General features: G+C 41.4%; 1 protein-coding gene across 1 annotated transcript in view; it reads right to left on the minus strand.

The window, feature by feature from the left end:
* Positions 1–10762: 10762 nt before the first annotated feature.
* Positions 10763–22768, minus strand: part of YWHAG (tyrosine 3-monooxygenase/tryptophan 5-monooxygenase activation protein gamma) — a 47987-nt gene continuing 35981 nt past the window's right edge. The window contains exon 2 of the mRNA XM_073573927.1: positions 10763–13710. Within this exon, the coding sequence (XP_073430028.1) occupies positions 13054–13710 (657 nt within the window). The 3' untranslated portion in view covers positions 10763–13053. The remainder of the gene's footprint in view (positions 13711–22768) is intronic.

Genomic DNA, 22768 nt, shown 5'->3' on the forward strand with positions numbered 1-22768 from the left:
TCTGTCAAAAAGTTTTTTCTAATATCTAATCTGTCTCCTCCTATTCAGTTTCATCCCATTGCTTCTAGTCTTTCCTTGTGCAAATGAGAATAAAGTTGATCCTTCTACAATGTGACAGCCCTTTAGAAATTTGTAGACAGCTATTAAGTCTCCTCTCAGTCTTCTCTTTTGCAAACTAAACAATCCCAAATCCTGCAACTTTCCTCATAAGACAGGGTTTGCAGACCCATCACCATTCTGGTTGCGCTTTTCTGAACTTGCTCCAGTTTGTTGATGTCTTTTTTAAAATGTGGTGCCCAAAACTGGACACGATATTCCAGATGAGGTCTGACCTAAGAGGAATAGAGTGAAATAATGACTTCACGTGATCTAGACTGTATGCTTCTGTTAATACATCCTAGAATTGCGTTTGCCTTTTTTGCTGCTGCATCACACTGTTGACTCATATTCAGTCTGTGATCTATTAGTATGCCCAAGTCTTTTTCACATGTGCTGTTGCTTAGGCCTATTCCTCCCATTCTGTATATGCTTTTTTCATTTTTATTGCCCAGATGTAGTACTTTGCATTTTTCCCTGTTAAAAACCATTCTGTTAGTTGCTGCCCACTTCTCCAGTTTATTTATATTTTTTTGAATCCTCTCTCTCTTCTCTAGTATTAGCTATCCCTCCTAGCTTTGTGTCATCAGCAAATTTTATCAGTTTACCCTCAATTCCTTCATCTAAATCGTTGATAAAGATGTTGAACAATACAGTGCCCAGGACAGAGCCCTGTGGTACCCCAATTGAGACATTCTTCCAACTGGATGTGCAGCCATTTACAATCACTCTTTGGGTCCGATCACTAAGCCAGTTATGAATCCACCTAACAGTTGCCTTGTCCATTCCATACTTAGTCATTTTTTCAATAAGGATTGTATGAGATACTTTGTCAAATGCTTTGCTGAAGTCAAGATATACTATATCTACAGCATTTCCTTGATCCACCCAATCAGTGATTCCGTCATAGAAGGAAATTAAGTTAGTCTGACATGACTTATTAGTTACAAACCCATGCTGACTGTTTGATCACTTCATTCTTATCCAGGTACTGACATACATGTTGCTCAATAATTTGTTCAAAGATCTTTCCTGGTATAGAAGTCAGACTCACCGGCCTATAGTTGCCTGGGTCCACCTTCTTCCCCTTTTTGAAGCTAGGAACAACATTTGCTCTTCTCCAGTCTTCTGGCACTTCTCCTGTTCTCCAAGAATTTTCAAAGATTATGGAGAGGGGTTCAAAAATTTCTTCTGCTATCTCCTTCAGTACTCTGGAGGTCTTCAGTCATCTGGACCTGGAGACTTGAATTCATTTAGGTTAGCTAAGTGTTTCCTCACTATCTTTCTGTTTATAGATATCCTGGATTATTCTATTCCCTTAATAGGACAGTGAAGAACAGTTGATGTTACATTTACTTTCTGAGAGAAAACAGATGCAAAATAGGAATTTAAAAGTTCGGCCTTCTCAACATCCTGTCTTACCATTTCATCATTTTCATCCTGTAAAAATCCTATAGCATCTTTGACTTTTCTTTTACTTTTGACATCCCCAAAATCCTTTATTATTGCTTTTGACATCTCTTGCAAGCCTCAATTCATTGTCAGATTTAGATAATCTGATTTGTGCCCTGCAGGTTCTGCAGACAGCATTATATTCTTCTTTATAAAATGGAAAGAGGGAGGCATATCTAAACATTTTTTTCTTCCTTTTTAGCATGTGCTTAAGTTCTGTGTTCATCCATCCTGGCTTGCTTAAATGCTTCCTATTCTTCCCTCTTTTCAGAATTGTTAACAATTGTGCTTTGAGAATTTCATTTTTCAAAATTTCCCATCCTTCCTGGACATTTTTGTCTTTAAGGATATCCAGCCATTGGATCCCTCCAATTCTCTTTCTGAATCACTTAAAATCTGCCTTTCTTAAATCTAACCTTGACGTCTGAGTCTTCACAGGTCTTCCTCCTCTAGTTATGCAAAATTCTAAAATAGCATGGTTGCTACCTCCTAGGGTCCCAGCCACTTTTACCTCCTCAACCATTTCCTCCCTGTTTATAAGGATTAGATCCAAGGTAGCAGTTCCCCTTGTTTTCTCCCCTTTTGGAAGATAAAGTTGTCAACAAGAGAGGATAAGAATTTCCTTGACCTGTTAGTTTTGCCTGAGAGAGATTCCCAACAAATGTCTGGATAGTTGAAATCTCCCATGACAACTATGTCATACTTTTTGGAGAACTTGGCCATTTGATGCATAAAGAGTTCATCCATATCGTCAGCTTGCACAGGCGGCCTGTAGTAAATGCCTACAATGGTGTCCTTTCCATTGTTCTGTCCTTGTATTCTTACCCAAACAGTTTCCACAGAACTCCCAGTCTCTGAAGCTTCAATCTCTGTGCAGATATACGCGTTTCTAACATACAATGCGACACCCCCTCCTCGTTTATCAAGTCTGTTTCTTGCAAATAAGTTGTATCCTTCTAGTCTTGTATTCCAATCATGTGTATTGTCCCACCAAGTTTCAGTGATTCCAATGACATCATATTTCTTTTCCTGTGTTAGTAGTTCCAATTCTCCCTGTTTGTTGCCCATGCTTTGTGCATTAGTATAGAAACATTTTAGTTTGTGATTGGTTTCTCTTTCTCCAATATTTTTATTAATTAGATTCTTTTGTCTTTGCTATTAGAAGTGGAAAGGAAGAACAGAGTTCTCAATAGCATTTGTCAGGAGGATGGAAGAGAAGACCACCTGCGCTCCCAGTTCTTTCACTTTCTTGCCTAAGCCTTCAAAGTCTCTGCAGATGGTTTCCAGGTCGTTTCTTGCGGTGTCATTTGTCCCCACATGTAGTAGCAGGAATGGGTAGTCATCTGTAGGTCTTAAGAGTCCTGATATCCTGTCAGACACATCTTTAATTTTTGCACCTGGAAGACAGCACATTTCTCTGGAAGTTATATCCGGTCTGCAGACAGCGGCCTCTGTTCCTCTCAACAGGGAATCCCCCATGACCACCACTCTCCGTTTCTTCTTCACAACATTTTTCTTTCTCCATCCAGGACGACTCTGAAGGCGTACAAGGTTGCTGTTTGTGGGCAAAGTCTTATCCTGATATATTTCTTCATCGTTTTCCTGCGTGAGAGCCTGGTACTGGTTCCTGAGAAGTATGGGTGCTGACTGCCTCCTGATCCTCCTGCTTCTCTGGGTCAATGTCTCCATTCCTCTGTTTCTTCAGGCGCACTTCGAATTTCTTCTCTTTCTGTAACATGAAGAGATAATTCTGCTCTAAGAACTCGTCACCTTCCTTAATGATCTTCAACGTAGTTAACCTGCAACTTTTCCTCCAACAGGGACACAAGCTTGCATTTGTGGCATGTGAAGTTTGGCTTTTCCACTGGTAAGTCTGTGAACATGTAGCAAGAAATGCAGCTCACCAAATGGCTCCTGGCCTCTTCCATATTGAGATTTCTTAAAAACGATGAAAGATGAGCCGGCGCGCGGTTTTCCGATTTCCTCTAACCCAGTGATCGTTGAGCTCGCGGAGACTCTTCACTTATTCCAGAAGGCACTGGGAATATGCAAATGATCTCCTCAAGACTCTTCCCCTGGATTTCCGATTTCCTCTTTTCAGCTGCAACGGCCAAAACCCAGTGATCGTTGAGCTCGCGGAGACTCTTCACTTATTCCAGAAGGCACTGGGAATATGGAAATGATCTCCTCAAGACTATTCCCCTGGTTTTTTGACTCTTCCCCTGGTTTTTCTACTAGTCCTATTTTTTGTTGCTATTTTACTGTTTGAAGTGTCAGTTGTTTTATACAGACATTATTGGAAATATACATAGGTAACAAAGTTGGATCATTATAAATACATTTAGTTATTTTCTGCCATAAATACACTGTAAAAACGCACTTGACAAATACCAGTTGCACGTGTTCCCTAGAAAAATTTACCAACAATTGTAGCTAATGTTGAGCAGGTAAAACTTTCTAATGGAGTCTGTATCCCTAAAAAGGAAAAGTGGTGCAGAATCATTCCAGACAAAACCTAGTTTTGCTTAGTAAGGATGTACCACATTCCATGACCCTACCCCTCAGACTGCAGAACAGCTTAATTTTGGAGCTTGTTCACATGTTGCATTTTAGAAGTATTGCTGCCATGTGTTTTAGCCACAGTGGAAAAAACCCTGCATTTTACAGTACTAGCAAGGTGAATGAGATTTAGACTTATAAAATCTTATACTGCTTATTTTTTCCTTGCACATCTGAATTTTCAGTTTTTCCCAAGTCTGCATCAGGTCAATCCATTCAGCATTTTTTAACCCCTTAAAATAAAAAAAGGGGAAAAAACAAAAAAACACCTATTTGACGCAGTGTTTTTCCTGACCAAAAAACTGTGCTTCAAACACTAAACTCTTAGTGTACACGTTGAGTATTCGGTGAGTTTCTCTCAGCATTTCTAAGCCAAAACCAGGAGTGTGTGATAAATACAGATGTGGTGATGTGTTTCTATTGTACTTTTCTCTTGATTGTTCCACTCCTAGTTTTGGCTTATAAATACTGAGGGAAAAAACCCAAATACTCAATGTGTGCACATGGCCTGAATCTCTTCAACCCAAGAACCTGTGTTCACCCTCCTGACGAAGCCATTTTTTTCAAATCTGAACAGCGTCACTTTATGAGGCAATAACTCTGAAATGCTTGAACATATCCTAGTGAGTCCTAGTGGTTCTCAGAGTGTTTTTTCTCTGACATGTTGGACTTCATATCGACAAAAATTTACCACCAACGGGATTTCTATTTATTTATGAAAAGTATAGAAAATTTAGCAATTCTCAAATTTTTAATTTGTATGCCTTTAAAGCAAATGGTTATACCACATAAAATAGTTAACATTTGTCACATCAACATTTTTTATACTTCAAATTTTTTTAGTTCGAAAGTTAGAAAGATTAAAATGTTTAACAGCAATTTCTAATTAACCAAAACTTACAAAACCAATTTTTTTGTTTTGGGGACCACATCCCATTTGAAGTAACTTCGAGGAGCCTATGGCAGAAAATACCCAAAAGACCATTTTAAAAAACCACATCCCTCGGTGGTCAGAAACCAAAATTCAAGCTAATTAACCCTTTAGGGCAGACCTGGGCAAAGTTTGGCCGACGAGCCACATCCAGCCCTCTGGCTGTCTCAGTCTGGCCCGAGTGCCGAGACATACATAGGGCTGGAAATCAGAGGTCCATGAGCCACATGATGCCCGCCTGGCCGCTCACTGTTTCCATGAGCGCCGTGGCTCTGTGCGGCACTGCGGACTCCTTTGGTGGAGGAGGGGCCTCCAGCCACTTCCTCTACCAGTGTGTGAAACGGCTGACGCAATGAAATGACATCATCACGTCAGCTGTTTACTCCGGAGAGTCTGTGCACCAGAGGCAGGAAGAGAAGCTCAGCGCCAGAGAATGGGAGGAGAGTATGTGTTTTTTTTTTCCTTATATGTATGGGCTGTTTGGGTGGGCATGCTATGGGGTGACAACATGGTGCTGCATATGGGGGGGTGACAGGGTGCTGCATATGGGGGCAACATGCAGTGTATATAGGGAGGCTATGTGGGGCTCAAGCAATGCATATAGAGGCTGTGTGGGGCTCATGCAGTGTATATAGAGAGGCTGTGTGGGGCTCATGCAGTGTATATAGGGAGGCTGTGTGGGGCTCATGCAGTGTATATAGGGAGGCTGTGTGGGGCTCATGCAGTGTATATAGGGAGGCTGTGTGGGGCTCATGCAGTGTATATAGGGAGGCTGTGTGGGGCTCATGCAGTGTATATAGGGAGGCTGTGTGGGGCTCATGCAGTGTATATAGGGAGGCTGTGTGGGGCTCATGCAGTGTATATAGGGAGGCTGTGTGGGGCTCATGCAGTGTATATGGGGGAGGCTGTGTGGGGCCATATATAAGGGGCTGTTGGAGGGCTCATAGAAGGGGCTGTGCTCTGGATCAAACGATAAATAGGGGGATGTTAGCATACTTAATTCTGCTCAATATACAATTCTGAGATAATTAATACAACTATCAATAATATAATTCTAAAAATATTGATATTAATATTGAGCAGAATTAATTTTGGCCTATTGGTTCGGCCCTCCACAACGGTCACGGTTTTTCATGTGGCCCCTCGGGAAAATTAATTGCCCACCCCTGCTTTAGGGGAGTTGCAAGAATTAAAGCAAAGTGAAAGGAAAACATGAAAATTTTAGTTTTTCCTAACAAAAATATTGCTTTAGCCCCAAGTTTAGCATATTCAAAAGGTAACAGGAGAAAATGGACAATACAATTTGTTGTACAAATTCACCAAAACCCCATGTGTGAGAAAACTACTGTTTGGGTGCATGGTAGGGCTTAGAAGTCAATTGACTTTTGGAATGCAAAACTGTCTAGAATAGATAGCTGATGCCATTTCAGATTTGAAGAGCCCTGACATGGGGGATACACTTCTTGAGGAATTCATCTAGGGGTGTAGTGAGCATTTTTAACTATTGGACGACTCCCAGAATTGTATAACATTGGGGAGTCACTGGAAAATTACAATTTTTTTCCAGTAAAAAGTTACTTTACCCCACATTTATAAGAAGGGATAATAGGAGAAAATTAACTGTACAATTAATTTGTTACAAATTCTCCTGATTAAACCATATCCCATATGTGGTGAAAAACTACTTTTGAGACAAAGTAGAAAGCTCAGAAGGGATGAAGCACCATATAGGAGTTTAGAATTTGCTGGAATGGTTTGAGGATGCCATGTCACTGTGGCAGAGCCCATAGAGGTGCCAGAACAGCAGATCCCTTCCATCCTCATAAGTGACCCCATTTTCGCATCAACTAATAGAATGGTATTTAACTGGGAGAAATGCAAGATTCTACATGTGGGCAAGAAAAATAAAAAAAAAAACATCTACAGAATGTGAGGAATATAACTAAGGAACAGCACATGTGGAAAAAGACTTGGGTATACTAAAATATTAGACTGCGCGAGTCAACAGTGTGATGCAGCAGCAAAAAAGGCAAAACAATTCTGTGATGTATTAAGAGAAGCATAAAGTCTAGATCACGTGAAGTAATTATCCCCCTCTACTCTACTTTTGGTCAGACTTCATCAGGAATACGGTGTCCGTTTACTTTCACAGTTTGGTCAGCCCTCGAGTTGGCAAATATTGTTCAATTTCCCACCTTGGTCAGCCAATATTTACTTTACATATATCACTAATTTGATTAAATTGTACTAACTCTAAAGGCCCCTTTACAATTAGCGATGCACCAGCGATCCAGGATCGCTGGTGCATCGCTAAATGGTCGCTAGTCAGCTGCCAAACAGGCAGATCTCACAGCGATGTAGCGACGCAGCAGTGGTCGTTACTTACCTTTCAGACGCGGCGATCCTGACGTCCTCCCACCCGCGTCCACGCGTCGCTCGTCGGCGCCAGCAGGAAGCGCCCGACGAGAAATGGAGCTGCGCGATCAGCAACAGACAGCGATGGAGCCGGTCGGAGGCATCACACATAGCGATATCGCTGCTGCGTCACAAAATCGGTGGCGCTTTAGCAATATAGCTGTGTAAAGGCCCCTTAACTGACATCCTCAGGTGAGGAGGCAAAGACATTTCGGTTTAAAGTTGGGGGGGGGGGGAAATCACAAAAATAAAATGTGTTTTACATACTGCTGAAGCTTTAATTGGAAACACTTTGAATCACACTAATACTGCGCGCTACGCTGAGCACTTACATTGGGGTTTCGATTTATATTTTCTATTGACGTTATTCAGATGAAACCTCCGAGGGATCCATTCACTATAATGAGGCAGCAGCGTTACTATGGACAGATGTATCCTTTTCAGAGGTGCACAAAACTGTGTCCGACTGAGCTTTTATGCACGCCTAATGATGGACACCGCTGGATCATAGGTCAGACGGCGTCCACAGTATCTCCATCTGCCTCATTAAAAGGAAATCTTCTGCTGAACATTGTCTGGATTTTTTTTTTTTTTTTTTTTAAGAGTTTCACACAAACCCCGATCTAAGCACTCAGTGTACAGCGCAGGATAAATGTGAGCCAAGCATGACTGCGATCTTTGGGAGGCAGAATGAACAAACAGCAGGTCAATGATTGGTTTAATTTTTTACACCGTTTCTCATGTAGTAAGATTATACAGATTTATTATTTGTGTTGTGGCAGTTACAGCGATACCAGATTATATTGCTTTTTTATGTTTGGCTGCTATCACACACTAAAAGGCACTTTTTTGCAAAAAAAATTTTGCATTGCCATATTTTGAGAACTATAATTTCTACAATTCTGCTGGCAGAGTCATGTGACAAGCTTGCTTCTTGCCCCCCCTTTTTTTGGTACCATTTTCGGGAACATTTGTTTGATCGCTATCTATTCTGATTTTTGAGATGCAGAATTAACAAAAACAAGTAGTCCAGGAATTTTCTTCATGCCGTTCACTGTATGGTTAAAGTGTTTTCTTGCATCTGTACTCCTGGGGTCAGAACAATTGCAGCTATAAAAAAAATTGTTTTTGCATCACTATATTCTGAGAGATTTATAGCTTTTTGATTTCTCTGCTAATGGAGGCTTATTTTTTTTGTGGGACAAGAGGACGTTTTTAGAGATGCAATTTTTATTTCCATTCGACTTTTTGATCACGTTTTATAACACTTTTTGTGCAGCAACATGATGGAAAAGCAGATTGACATGTTTCATTCTATTTTTTTTTAAATGGGTTCCCTTGAGGGGGTTAACTAGGGTCAGGCTGAGTTCACACGTGGCGTTTTTTTCGCGTTTCCGCGGCGGATTTAACCACGCGATTTTGCAGCGAAAAATAAGCATCCCATGCATTCCTATGGGATTCCGCCATGCTGTGCTAATGCTGCGGTTTTTACTGCGGCGGAATCGCTTTGCGGTAAAAAACGCAGCATGCTCATTAACTTTGCGGAATTGCGGCGATCCCGCACCCATAGGAATGCATTGTTCTGCTTACTTTCCGCATGTGGCTGTGCCCACCATGCGAAAAGTAAGCAGAACAATTGCGGATGGTACCCACGGTCCGGAGGAGAGGGGACTGTCCTCCGGGCTTTGGGTACGATATCCCTGTAAAAAATAGAATTTAAAATAAAAAATATTGTTATTCTCACCTTCCGACGTCCCGCGCAGCCTTCCCGCTTCTCTCCACGCTCCCGTTCCCAGTACTCCTTTGCGAAAATGCCCGCGATGACGTCTGTTCTCGCGGGATCGCGAAGTTTCGCGGTCATTCGCGCAACGTCATCGCGAATGACCGCGAGACGTCGCGATCCCGCGAGAACGTACGTCATCGCGGGCATTTTCGCAAAGGATTACTGGGAACGGGAGCGTGGAGAGGCGGGAATGCTGCGCGGGAGGTCGGAAGGTAAAAATAACACCATTTTTTACATTTTATCTTTTACTACTGATGCTGCATAGGCGGCCTCAGTAGTAAAAAGTTGGTCACACTTGTCAAACACTATGTTTGACGAGTGTGACCAACCTGTCAACCAGTTCTCCAAGCGATGCTACAGATCGCTTGGAAACGCTAGCATTTTGCAAGCTAATTACGCTTACAAAATGCTAGTTTTTCCGCGGGAAAATCACGGGAATTTAAAATGCGATTTTCCCACGGAATGGAATTCCGGAACTCTCACGGTAATTTCCGCGAGAGTTCCGCTACGTGTGAACCAAGCCTCAGTTTTACAGGTTGGGTCATTCCGGACGTGGAGATACCAAATATTTACTTATTCGGCTTTACATGGAAATATTCATTTATTAGCATTTTTTTGTTTTATTTAGTGATCTTTTTAAAATATTTCTGCTTAAGTACTCCCTTTATGGGAATAACTTCTGTGAGTATTAGCACGTTATAATGCATAGCAATGCATTGTACCTGCTTGTCAGAGTGACACTGACAGAAGTCTTAGTCATGACAACGATCAGCGACCTCACGATGACATCGCAGGGTCGCTGAGTGGAAGGGAGAGAGCCTAGGCTCCCAAATGCTGTGATCTATATTGATGGCGATATTTAGGGTGTTAAACAGCTGGGTACTGTGCAGGCACTACTCTTAGGCGAGCCCCAGCTGTCACGTAAGCAGAGATCCAGCAGCATTCGCACAGGCAAGTCTGCTGTACCGCGCACGATCGCTATAGCGTACCCATAAGTCAATGGTCGGGAACCCCTATTCAACCATGAAGTCTGGGTACGTCAAAGGTCGTGACGGGGATTCTGCAGATGATTTTCTGCTCCTATTTAAATAAGGTTATTCACATTTGTTTGCATTTTTCACAATATGGTCATTTTAAATTATAACCAGTCAAGCAAATCACAACTCCTAATATGTCTGTGCAAAAATAAAGGTTATGGCTATTTGGGAAAGAAAGACAAAAAAAAGTCAAAAATGAAAATTGGAAAAGGGGTGGGAGTCACCAGGCATAATGCTAGACCCATGCAGTTGACTTTACAGCATTTTCAAACAATTACAATGAAAGGTGATCTCCATATACAGTAGATAACATAGGATCTACATTTCACAAGAGTGACAGCTCACCTGATTCCCAATCACCTTATACTTGATCTTCCATCTCCTTGATGAAGTTCTACTACCTGGCTTATAGTTCTGAATCAGAAGACCAAAGAGGAAAGAGCCAAAACAAGAAAACAAAACAAAAAAAAAAAAAAAAACACCACACCGTTTTTAAGCAGCACCCACATCAGATTTGTAAGTTTATTTGCTCCATGTGCGACAGTTACATAATGAATCACATTCATGATATTCCATCACTGAGGAAAACTGCTAGAAATGGTCCATGTGCGGAGGAAAAATATATATATACACTGTATGTTTGAACTGAAACACAGTGTTTAAAAACAAAATGAAAAGGTAAAAATGACAATTCACTTATCAGACCTTAAATAATTCACTGCATTACGATGACAAAGAAGCACAAACAAAGGCTTATTCAAAAGCAGTAATATTCCTACACATTAATAATTAGAATTTCACCATGAATAACACCAGACATTGAGGTTAGGCTAAAACTGGTGTTTATGATCCCTCCACCCCACCCCAACCATCCAATTTTTACATATTTTTTATTTTTTCCTTTTTTTTTTTTAAAGTTTTTATTTTAAGATCAATTATATATTTGCATGTCACAATAGCAACATCCATTACATATCAATATTTAACTATTACAGCTCTGTAGACAATTGTCTACCCTTTAAACCCTCACTTTCCAATGGAGAACATTGTTTTTTTTGCTTCTTGAAAATAAAGGCAATAAAATTGAAGACGCGTTGGCTTGCCATAGGAATACATAACATCTACTGTATAATTTCATTTCAAGCTACGTTATAGAAATACAACACTAGCATGCACAATATTGTATTGAGATTAATGCAGCGGTAGAAATTTCATTGGAGAAACTGTTATATAGGCAAGTGCAATTAAAAAAAAATGCTGCTTCTAACCTGTTCATCATTCTTAGCTTCGGAGCCCTCTTAGGATCTTCAAGGTTTTATAGCAGCCAAGAAAATAAAAAACTTAAATAGTTCATGTAATTCCAGTAAATTACTTCAATGCTGGACACAAATTTAACACTGATCACTGGACAGTTGTGGGGGGTAAAATATTCCAATTGCTGCCTTAAGAATATACAATTCTACCAATTTACCACCAATTCAGGCTATGAACATACCAATTTAGCATCGCTATAGTAAGCAAGAAACATTCTACAATGACGACAGCTTTGTTATTACCTATGGCTTCTAGAAAAGTAATGAAATCTTAAGAGAAATCTTTCTATACTGTTCCATTTATATACTTCCAAACTAGAACGTTTAGAACTTTGGTTGCACTTATCGAACCAGTCAGGAAATTAAAGGAATTCTCTATTTAAACATATGCCAACAGACAATTGCACAATAAAATTCACCATTTCATAACAAGTCAATTTTTTTTATTTTACCATTTCCGTTTTATCTTACTCCAAATTCAGGTTTGATTAAGAAAATTGGGCATTGCTATCCATCTTTAAAAAAATAATTGTAATATGCATTTTCACCGTTTCCTTATCTTCAGTTTACTAGCTATACTTACACATGCTATTTGACAACATTTGTATTCCACCACTAATCAGGTTATTCCAAGTGGGAAAGAAATGAAATGGCTGAACCCAATTGTTCAAGAGATAAAACATGATTACATTTGAAAGGAAGTTGATCAAAGGACATTTTGCACCAAGAAACAGTACTTCATCTGTGGCAGTTCTAGATTAAAATAGAGTTTTACGAGGCAAAAATCCCAAATTATACTAAATTCCATTGGATCTCATTAAATGTTTTCCTTATTTTATGCAATAGCATGATTCCATATGTTAGAATAGGCAATTTATAGACTTACAAATAAGACAAACAAAATGCTAAAGTACCGGCAAGTTTTCCTGTTAAACCGTGGAATACATTAGCATGAATACTGGCAGGCAGTGACTAAAGTATTAGGTGTACATCATGTTGTATGTACGTGCAGTGCACGAAGTACATAACACATTAAATAAATATGCATACACTGCAGCATGAATGGCAAGACGTGCTTACAGCTAAGAATATAAATATAAAATAACTTACTGGAACCACAAAACTATTTAAAAAGGCATTCCATTCAAGTTATTCCTACTCTTAAATCTCTTTCTAAATATGTCTAGCGATAACTTAAAATTAAAAACAGCTCCACTTTTATTAACTACAGAACAGTCCATGTGCCAGTGTTTGGCTGCCATTCCATACTAGCACAGCCAGTCTAACTTTCCACTCGTGGTGTTTTGGCAAAATGTCAAAGAGGCAATCAAAGACAGGTGGTAGGGTCTTTCCCTGGGGAGGTTGTCCCTTCCTTTACCCTCCCCCACCCTCAACCCCCCACTTGTGGGAAAAAAAAATAAAGACTGCGGTAGTAGCATCAGCGTGCAGCTGCCAGTCCAAAAGGTCTTAATTGTTGCCTTCTCCTCCATCGTCATCTTGCTGGTCACTTGTCCAGAGTGTTAGGTTGTCACGTAGCAGTTGCATGATAAGTGTAGAGTCCTTGTAGGAGTCCTCATTCAGGGTATCCAGCTCTGCAATGGCATCATCAAATGCTGTTTTGGCAAGATGGCAAGCCTGTTCTGGTGCATTTTGTATCTCATAGTAGAACACAGAGTAGTTAAGAGCCAAGCCAAGCCTAATGGGATGAGTGGGCTGCATGTGTTCCTTGCTTATCTCATGAGCTTCACTGTATGCTTTCTCTGAAGATTCAACAACTGCCGCTCTCTTTTCTCCAGTGGCCACTTCTGCTAGGTATCGATAATAATCTCCCTTCATTTTCAGGTAAAACACTTTGCTTTCATACTGTGTTTCACTGCAATTTTTAATAAGGAAATTATCCAAAAGGCTTAGAACATCTTGGCATACTGCTTCCAATTCCTTTTCAATTTTTTCACGATAGGCACGCACCATCTCGATTTTTTTCTCATTGCCATCAGCAGAGGTTTTCTGCTCTATACTACTTATTACCCTCCAGGAAGATCTACGCGCTCCAACAACATTTTTGTATGCAACAGACAACAAGTTTCTTTCTTCATTTGAGAGAGGTTCATTTAGTTCCGTTACCTAGTAAAGGGAGAAAATAGATCATTTAGAATATAAGCTGAAAACTGAAATAACTTGTTTGTAGCTGTCTATGAAAATAGACATAAAAAAACAAAAACCACACACAACGCGTATAAATGTTCACGCACACCAGCTACCCAAGAAAATTATGTTTGCAATAAAAAAATATCAATGATCATTTAATCAGTTCTTGATTCTAGAAGAGAAATTCGGCACAGGTACACTGACATTCATGCGGCAGCATGATATTTACAGCAGCCCTGACAATAAAAAGGGAACTTAGCACTCAATTAATGCTGTCAAAACCAACGGCAGCATTAAGTTATTTTTCTCTTAACATCCTGGCATTTCAGAAAAGACTGTTTAAGACTGTTTAAAAAAACAAAACAAAAAAAAAAAACAGCAGGGAACTATAGAGACTAAGCCAGTGATGCCATGGCTGGCTTCTCTCTGCATTGCTGTAGTCAATAACAAGTCTTTCCCGTGTGTACACAAGTAGTGACCTGTCAGTCACCTGGGAGCAGCATAAAGCGCGTAAGTTGGGAAAGAGATGAAGGTGTCTAGGAGCTGCACCGGATCAGTTTAGTTTCTTGTCTACGACCAGCTTTTCAAATGAATGAGTCAAATTATTTAGGACTGATGTTGTACACTCCAGTCCTAATGAAGTGATGAGGTAGGGCAAAAAGCAACAAATTTATTAAGAGGCGAACACCAACTAACGAATTTGGCACATCTTTGTGGCATGCGCCTCTGGTGCGCCTTGCCAGAAAGCCTATTCCAGCCAGGGCCCAAAGTAACATTTCTAATTAAAGTGGTGCAACTGTTGATGAATTTGTTGTGTGTCCCTAAGCCAGGCTATGTTTCGGCCATTGTGGGAGAGTGTTAGATACACAATACACATTGTAAGGCTTGCATTATTATCCTCTACGCTGTCACAATCGCTACTGTATAAGATCATCTGATTAGTTAGCTGTTGCCACTACATGAACAGCTCATTAACCAATGAGTACTGTCATTTCCCCAACAGTGCCATACTTCCCTCCCTCCCAGACAGAAAAGATTTTTTTTTTTTTTTTTTTACACAGAATTCTGTAATTTTTGCAGAATACACTAACAATCTAATGTCCGAGGTGAACAAATGGTCCACAGAACAATTTTAAGTTGTAACAGCATCCCGGTGGAATGGGTTCAGCTCCTGAGTTCACTACACATCGTGACCAGCTTCATTAGCTGTTCTAGTAAAATTTTCCTGACATGCTCTTATTCGCATTTTACAGGAAAAGCCATGCTATGTAATCGTCCCACAAAACAGGAAAGGGATTGCATTTGTTGCAAGTTATCAGTTAGGAGAATGGTAAAAAACATTTCTAAACATAAAATGTACCATGGAACACTGCAGACTCATCAAAATTGGCTTCCAATTAGCACAACAGTTGCATTACCTAGAACTGGATGTCCCTCTAAGGCTGGGTTCACATTGCGTTTGTGGGCAGAGTTTAACGCATCCGTTACATAGCCGCATTAACGCTATGTAACGGATGCGTTAACGCACCCATAGACTTAAATAGACGAGCGCATCGCCAATGCATGTCATAATCGGCATGCGTTCGCGATGTGCCGTCATTCTGTGACGGACCCCCGGACGCGGTCCGCGTTCGGGGGTCCGTCAACGCTAGCACAGACAGCGAAGCTGCGCTAACGTGATCGCTAAACGCGATCACAAAATGACAGTAGCGTTAATGCATTCCGTCAACGCTATGCGCTGAACGGACTGCAGTAACGCAATGTAAACCTAGCCTAAGGTTAGGTGCGCACGTTGAGCATTTGCTTGCAGAAATTTCTGCATCTCTTGGCACGATAAACACTGCAGCAAACCTTGCTTTGTAGAGCAATAAAGGCTTTTTTCAGTTAAAGATATTTATAAAAAATAAGTTTTGTGATGTAATCTATTGGTTCAACACCACTTTTTTTCATGCTGATGCTGTGGCATCAGGGCAATGGGATTAGGGCTTGGTGTCAGCAGCAGTCATTGACACGTATCCCTGGGCTTAGTAATGAAAAGGTGTCAGCCCTAAACCCTCATTACTAAGGCCTCTTTCACACTTCAGTTTTTTGCATCAGTCAAAATCCGCTAAAAGGACGGATGGCAGATCTGTTTTAGTACTGATGACAACGGATGCCACCTGTCCGTTTTTTTTGACGGATCCGACAAATGAAGAATTTTAAAGGAATCGCAGCCTGGAAAAGGAGGAGAGGAGAGAGAAGGAGAGAGAGAGAGAGAGAGAAAGATTTTTTTTTTTTGGTCCGGCACCCAGAAAGAATTTCGGGTTAAATGAGTGTCTGGAGGATCCGCCAGACAAAAAAAAGTTGCAAGCTCCGTTTTGAAATCTTTGAGGATAGTGACGGACAGCAACTTTTGGGGGATCCTCAAAAAAAAAACGGATGCAACGGACGGCAATCCGTCAGAATCCGCCATTAATGGAAGTCAATGGGGAAAAAAAACGGATCCTCAAAATAAAATTGAGGATCCGTTTTTTTCAAAACCTGGCGGATTGTGACTGATTGTAAAAAACTGAAGTGTGAAAGAGGCCTAAGCCGTTAAGTAAACACAAACATACAAGCACACATTGTCACCAGACTGTGTAGGAGCATTAACAGAATGAACATACATAGGCTATAACCAGACAGCAACTGTTAATTTTAAAGAAAAAAAAAAAAAAATGAAAAAAAAAGTGTTGGCTCCCATGTAATTTTAATGACCAGCAGAGGGAAAGCTGACGGCTGAGGGCTGTTAATATTATGGGAAGGAGCCAATAGCCATAAAGGTTCCCAGGCTATTAATATCAGCTCGCAGAAGTTTTCTTAGACTTTACTGGCAAGTTTACAGGTAGTCCCCAGAAAAAAAATTGACCTAACCAGCAAAGGCTAGGCAAACAGCTGCAGGCTGATATTAATAGCCTAGGAAGGGGCCATGGATATTGGCCTCTCCCAGACTAAAAACATCAGCTCTCAGCTGATGAGGGAGAAAACCACTATTTAGGTGCAAGGCAGAGCTTGGAAGGAGAGCCCTTTGACTTTTTGAATGCAAAATTTGGTGGAAAGAAACACCATATTAGAATTCAGATTTTGCTTGAATGGTTTGAGGTTGCCATGTCACACTGGCAGAGCCCGAGGTGCCATAACAAAAAAAAAATAAAAAAATGGGAGTGTCACAGAATTTTACGACACTGGGAAGTGAAAAAAAACAATACAGTGAGGGAAAGTATTTGATCCCTTGCTGATTTTGCCCATTGACAGACATGAACATTGTATAATTGTAAGGGTAGTTTAATTTTAACATTGATAGAATATCAAAAATAAAATCCAGACCACCACATTGTATACATTTTGCAGTGAGAAATAAGTATTTGATCCCCTAACAACCATTCTGGCTCCTACAGACCAGTTAGCGGCTCCTAATCAACTCGTTCCCTGCATTAAAGAAAGCTGTCTTACATAGTCCCCTTTAGGGTATGTTTCCACGTGGCAATAAACTTCAGTATTCGCTGCGGATTGGACGCTGCGTACAGCCACGGCGTCCAGATGTTACAGCATAGTGGAGGGGATTTTATGAAATCCCGTCTCAACTATGCGTGCAGGGCCGCATTTGGTGGCCCTGCGTAACCAGACATGCGTTGCGTCTTTATAGACCGCAGCATGTCTATTTATCTTGCGGAGACGCTCCGTCTCTGCAAGATAAATAACCCAGTTTATGGATACTATGCGGTGACTCCGCATGTGTGGAATCACCGTGCGTACAAAAGGGGCAGCGCTTTGGGCAGAGCAGGGTTTCCACTGCATCCAAAGGGCTGCCAGCACACAGCGTAGAGACGTACCCTTATAAAAAGTCTCCTGTCCACAGACTCAAACTCCAACCTCTACAACATGAGCAAGACCAAAAAGCTTTATAAGGATGTCAGGGACAAGATCATAGACCTGCACAAAGCTGGAATGGGCTACAAAACCATAACAAAGACGCTGGGCGAGCAGGAGACAGCTGTTGGTGCAATAGTAAGAAAATGGAAGAAATACAAAATGACTGTCAATCAACATTGATCTGGGGCACCTTGCAAAATCTCACCTCGTGGGGTATCCTTGATCAAAAGGAAGGAGAGAGATCAGCCTAAAACTACACGGGGGCAACTTGTTAATGATCTCAAAAGGCAGCTGGGACCAGTCACCAAGAAAAACATTGGTAACATATTACGCCGTAAAGGTTTAAAATCCTGTAGTGCCCGCAAGGTCCCCCTGCTCAAGAAGGCACACGTGCAGGCCCACCTGAAGTTTGCCAGTGAACACCTGGATGATTCTGTGAGTAAATAGGAGAAGGTGCTGCGGGGTTAGAGGAGACAAAAATTGGGGTCTTTGGCATTAACTCAACGTGTTTGGAGGAAGAGAAATGTTGCCTATGACCCAAAGAACACCGTCCCCATTGTGAAGCATGGGGGTGGAAACATTGTTTTGGGGGTGTTTCTCTGCTGAGGGCACAGGACTAGAGATGAGCGACTGCCTTTTTAGGGACGAGTTGAACGAAATTGGCCGACTATCGGGAAAAGTCGAAGGTCCGACTGAAACACGAAACCCAATGCAAGTCAATGGGGAAGCAAAGTCGGCAGGGAGTGGAGGACAATAAACACTTACATGATGCCGGACCGCTTTTTTAAAGTGCGCAAAATCTCTCTCTCCCCGGACGCTGCACATGTCATCTCGTTGCCCACAGTGTACGTCCTAGCTCAGTGGCTGAAAAAAGTCACGTGCAAGCATTCTGGCAAATCCGACTTTGGCGCTCGTTTTGCTGACCGCATGGCCGACTTCACGCTGTGGTCGGGTTTTGGTCGGTGAACCCCGACTTTGCCATAAGTCGGCGACTTATGAATCTGGCCGACCTGTTTCGCTCAACTCTACACAGGACTACTTCATTGCATCAATGGGAGAATAGATGGAGCCATGTACCGTAAAATTCTGAGTGACAACCTTCTTCCCTCCGCCAGGACATTAAAAATGGGTCGTGGCTGGGTCTTCCAGCAAGACAATGACCCAAAACATACAGCCAAGGCAACAAAGGAGTGGCTCAAAAAGAAGCACATTAAGGTCATAGAGTGGCCTAGCAAGTCTCCACACCTTAATACCATAGAAAACTTATGGAGGGAGTTGAAGCTCCGAGTTGCCAAGTGACAGCCTCAAAATCTTTATGATTTAGAGATGATCTGCAAAGAGGAGTGGACCAAAATTCCTCCTGACATGAGAGCAAACATCAACTACAAAAAACAACTGACTGCTGTGCTTGCCAACAAGGGTTTTACCACTATTTAATCTTGTTTGCCAGAGGGATCAAATACTTCTTTCTCACTGCAAAATGCAAATAAATTTAATTTATACAATGTGATTTTCTGGATTTTATTTTTGATATCTCTCTATGTTAAAATTAATCTACCCTTAAAATTATAGACTGTTCATGTCTTTGACAGTGGGCAAACTTACAAAATCACCAAGGGATCAAAAACTTATTTCCCCCAGGGTGACATTTTTTACCAAAAGGTTATTTTCGCCCCTTATTTTATATTTTCACACAAGAAGTGGGTAAGAATGGCACCATAGTTTGTCCCACAAATTCTACTGAAAGTGGCAATACCCCATAATGTGGATGTACAGTACTACATAGCCATACAGGGACTCAGGAGGAACGGCGTGCTATTTGCCTCCTGGAGTGCAGATTTTCCTAGAATTGTATGTGGACTTCATATACAGAGCCCCTAATTGCTAGAAGAGCAAAATCCCCCCTCAAGTGACCCCATTTTGGAAATTACACCTCTTTGGGAATTTATCTACAAGTGCAGTGACAATTTTGACTCCATGGGTATTCTCCAGAAACAAGCAGCAATGATTGAAATTTGCAAACTGCCATTGTAATGACCAGTATGCTGTAGTGACCAGTACGATGCAGTCACTAGTAATTTAAGCCCAGCCCGTGCTTCTGGAGACATGCAACCGTACATTAGGGAGGTTCCTTTGCTTCAGAAATGCCAAACATGTGGATAATATATGTGGTTTAAGTACACTGTTGAGCTCAGAAAGGAGGGCAAATTTTGATTTGGGAGCGGAGAATTTGCTGAATTTCTTTTGGCAGGCGAGTCATTTTGCTTTTCCAGAGCCTTTCTACCAGTAAGGCTGGTTTCACATTTGCGTTATAACAACGCTGCGCATTGCGTTGGTAAGCCCCGCCCCGATCCGGCTCCCTGCCCGCCCCATCCGGGATCACCGCACCCTATCTTTAGCATAGGGTGCGCAGATCATGCGCTGCCAGTGTGAAAGTAGCGTGCGGCGCACTTTTGACGGTGCGCATGCTGCATTTCGGCGCACCGTCAAAAGTGCGCAGCACGCTACTTTCACACTGGCAGCGCATGATCTGCGCACCCTATGCTAAAGATAGGGTGCGCCGATCGCATGCGTGCAAAAGCGAAAGTAGGCGGTGATCCCGGATGGGGCGGGCAGGGAGCCGGATCGGGGCGGGGCTTACCAACGCAATGCGCAGCGTTGTTAAAACGCAAATGTGAAACCAGCATTACATGGAAATCCCCCATACTTCCGCTAGATGACATACCCGAGTAGGGATTTGCTTTGTTTTGTGGATTGAATTGAAGCTTTTATTGGGAACATTTTACATAACGTTTGGGATCACATTTATTCGGTGGGGTTGCCATCTAAATCTCTGCGTGATGCAATTCAGATGAAGCCCCTGAGGGATCCATTAATTATGAGGCAGCAGTTACTCTGGACTCCGTCTGGCCTCTGTTCAGCGGTGTCCTTTTCAAAACTTTGGCCGACGGCACTTTTATGCCATCCTAAAAAAAAAGGAGGGACGTCGGGTCACAGGTCAGACGGCGTCCACAGTGCCTCCATCTGCCTCATTAATAGGGAATCTTCCGCCAGAGGTTCCATCTGAATCACGTATTAATGCAGTATGAACCTGGCCTTAATTACAAAAATAGTTTTTGCATCGCCATATTTTGAGAGCTATAATTTTTCCATATTTCGGCCCACACAGTCATGTGAGGGCTTGTGTTTTCTGGAACGAGTTGACGTTTTTATTGACTATACACATCCTCAGGTAATGTACTGAGGAAAGACCATGTATTGCAACTATGAAGATTAAAAATTAATCTTTATTGTATTTAGAACGATGTAAAAACTGATAAAATTCAAGCTATGGAACATCAAGAAGCACACTGGCATGGAAATAAATGATCAAGAATGGTTGTAAGATTATGCACAGCAGTAATTATTGTACCTAAATCTGGTATGGAAAAAACATAACCCAGGGGATTTTCTGTAGTGCACTCAGTACAGTTTTCGCTCCATACCCAATAATATGGCCTGTAATGAGAAGCCACAATGTAAAATACATAAAGTGGATTACTAGATACCCATATTACATATCACAATGGATGTACACATTACGATATTAAACGTGACTGGTGCAAATTCCTGAGTAAGATATGGTGTAAAGCAACAAAAAAAAAAAAGCGGAGTTTTATACCCTTTTTTCTGGTTTCTGACTCTCCTTTAGCGCTCCTATAGACCGCTTTTTTTGTTGCTTAAGGCTATGTGCCCGCGTAGCGATTCTGAAGCAGAATAAACCTGAGCAGAATCGCACACCCTGCTCCCGGGAAAACACATGCGTTTTTTGACACGTTTTTGCATGCGTTTTCCTAAGTGTTTTTGCCCATGTAATTGAAGGTATGCGGAATCGCATGCGATTCCGCAAAATTAACATGCTGTGTTTTTAGTCGCTAAGCGTTTTTGCAGCGGTTAAAAACGCACCATTGGCACAACATGTGCGTTTTTCATTAAAAATCAATTGGATGCTTTTCTTAAGTGTTTCTGCAGTAGAATCGCTTGTCAAAAAGCGCTGCAGAAACGCTTAAAAAACGCTACGTGGGCACACAGCCTCACATTGAATTTTCCTCTCTGAGGATTAGCGGCAGGAGCAGCTTGGAGGGCAGCTGTTTGTGGGAGAACCTGCGATTGCTGGGCGGTGCTGGGAAGCTCAGGGACCCTTGGTGTTCCACTTACGGCTGGGATCGGTCTCAACAACACGTCCGGAAGCCGGTGAGAGATGGACTGACCAGGAGAGCGGAGGTTGCTGACAGCCACGTGCAGTGCCCTTCTGGGCTGCGAGGACACGCTCCCCAACTACCATTCACGTTCACACCGTAGTTGTGCAAGGGTGGCACAACCCTGTAAGATGAGCACCCTGTTAATTCAGTTAGGGAATTTAATTCTAACACAGGTACACTCATAGCGCCTCTCTTTGCATTTTATTTTTCATAAGATATGGTGTAACAGCAAGAAATTGAACAAATGGTGGGGCATAACCAAAATTCCAGAATGTTACTTACATAGTTACAAGTGCATAAACCTCCGACCCCACTGTACTGAGTGCACTACAGAAAATCCCCTTGGTTATGGCTTTTTCCATACCAGATTTAGTACAATAATTACTACTGAGGATAATATTACAACTATGCTTGATAATTTATTTCCATGCAAGTGTGCGTCTTAATGTTTCATAGCTTGAATTTTCAGTTTTTATATTGCTCTAATTAAAATAAATATCTTTAACCTTCATAGTTACAATACATCATCTTTCCTCAGTACATTACCTGACGATGTGTATAGTCATGTCTAAGATTAGAAGGGGAAAAAACATCCAATTTTACAGGACTCTTAATATGATGTTTTTATTGGTACCATTTTCAGAAACGACTTTTTGATCTCTTTCTATTCAGATTTTTGGAAGGCAAAATGAACAAAAAACAAACTCAGCACTATTACAGCGAAACCACACTTTTTTTGTGTTTTGGCGCTTTTACACAATTTTATTAAAAAAAAAAAAAATTTTTCATCACTACTCAGAACTATTACTTATTTTTCCACTGTGAGCTATATGGCAGCTTGTTTTTTGCGGGACAAGATGACGTTTTCAGTGGTACCATGTTTATTTATATCTGTCTTTTTG

This window comes from Dendrobates tinctorius, unplaced genomic scaffold (genome assembly GCF_039654945.1).
Source record: "Dendrobates tinctorius isolate UK_male_01 unplaced genomic scaffold, ASM3965494v1 ptg000007l, whole genome shotgun sequence".
In the NCBI taxonomy this organism is placed as follows: Eukaryota; Metazoa; Chordata; class Amphibia; order Anura; family Dendrobatidae; genus Dendrobates; species Dendrobates tinctorius.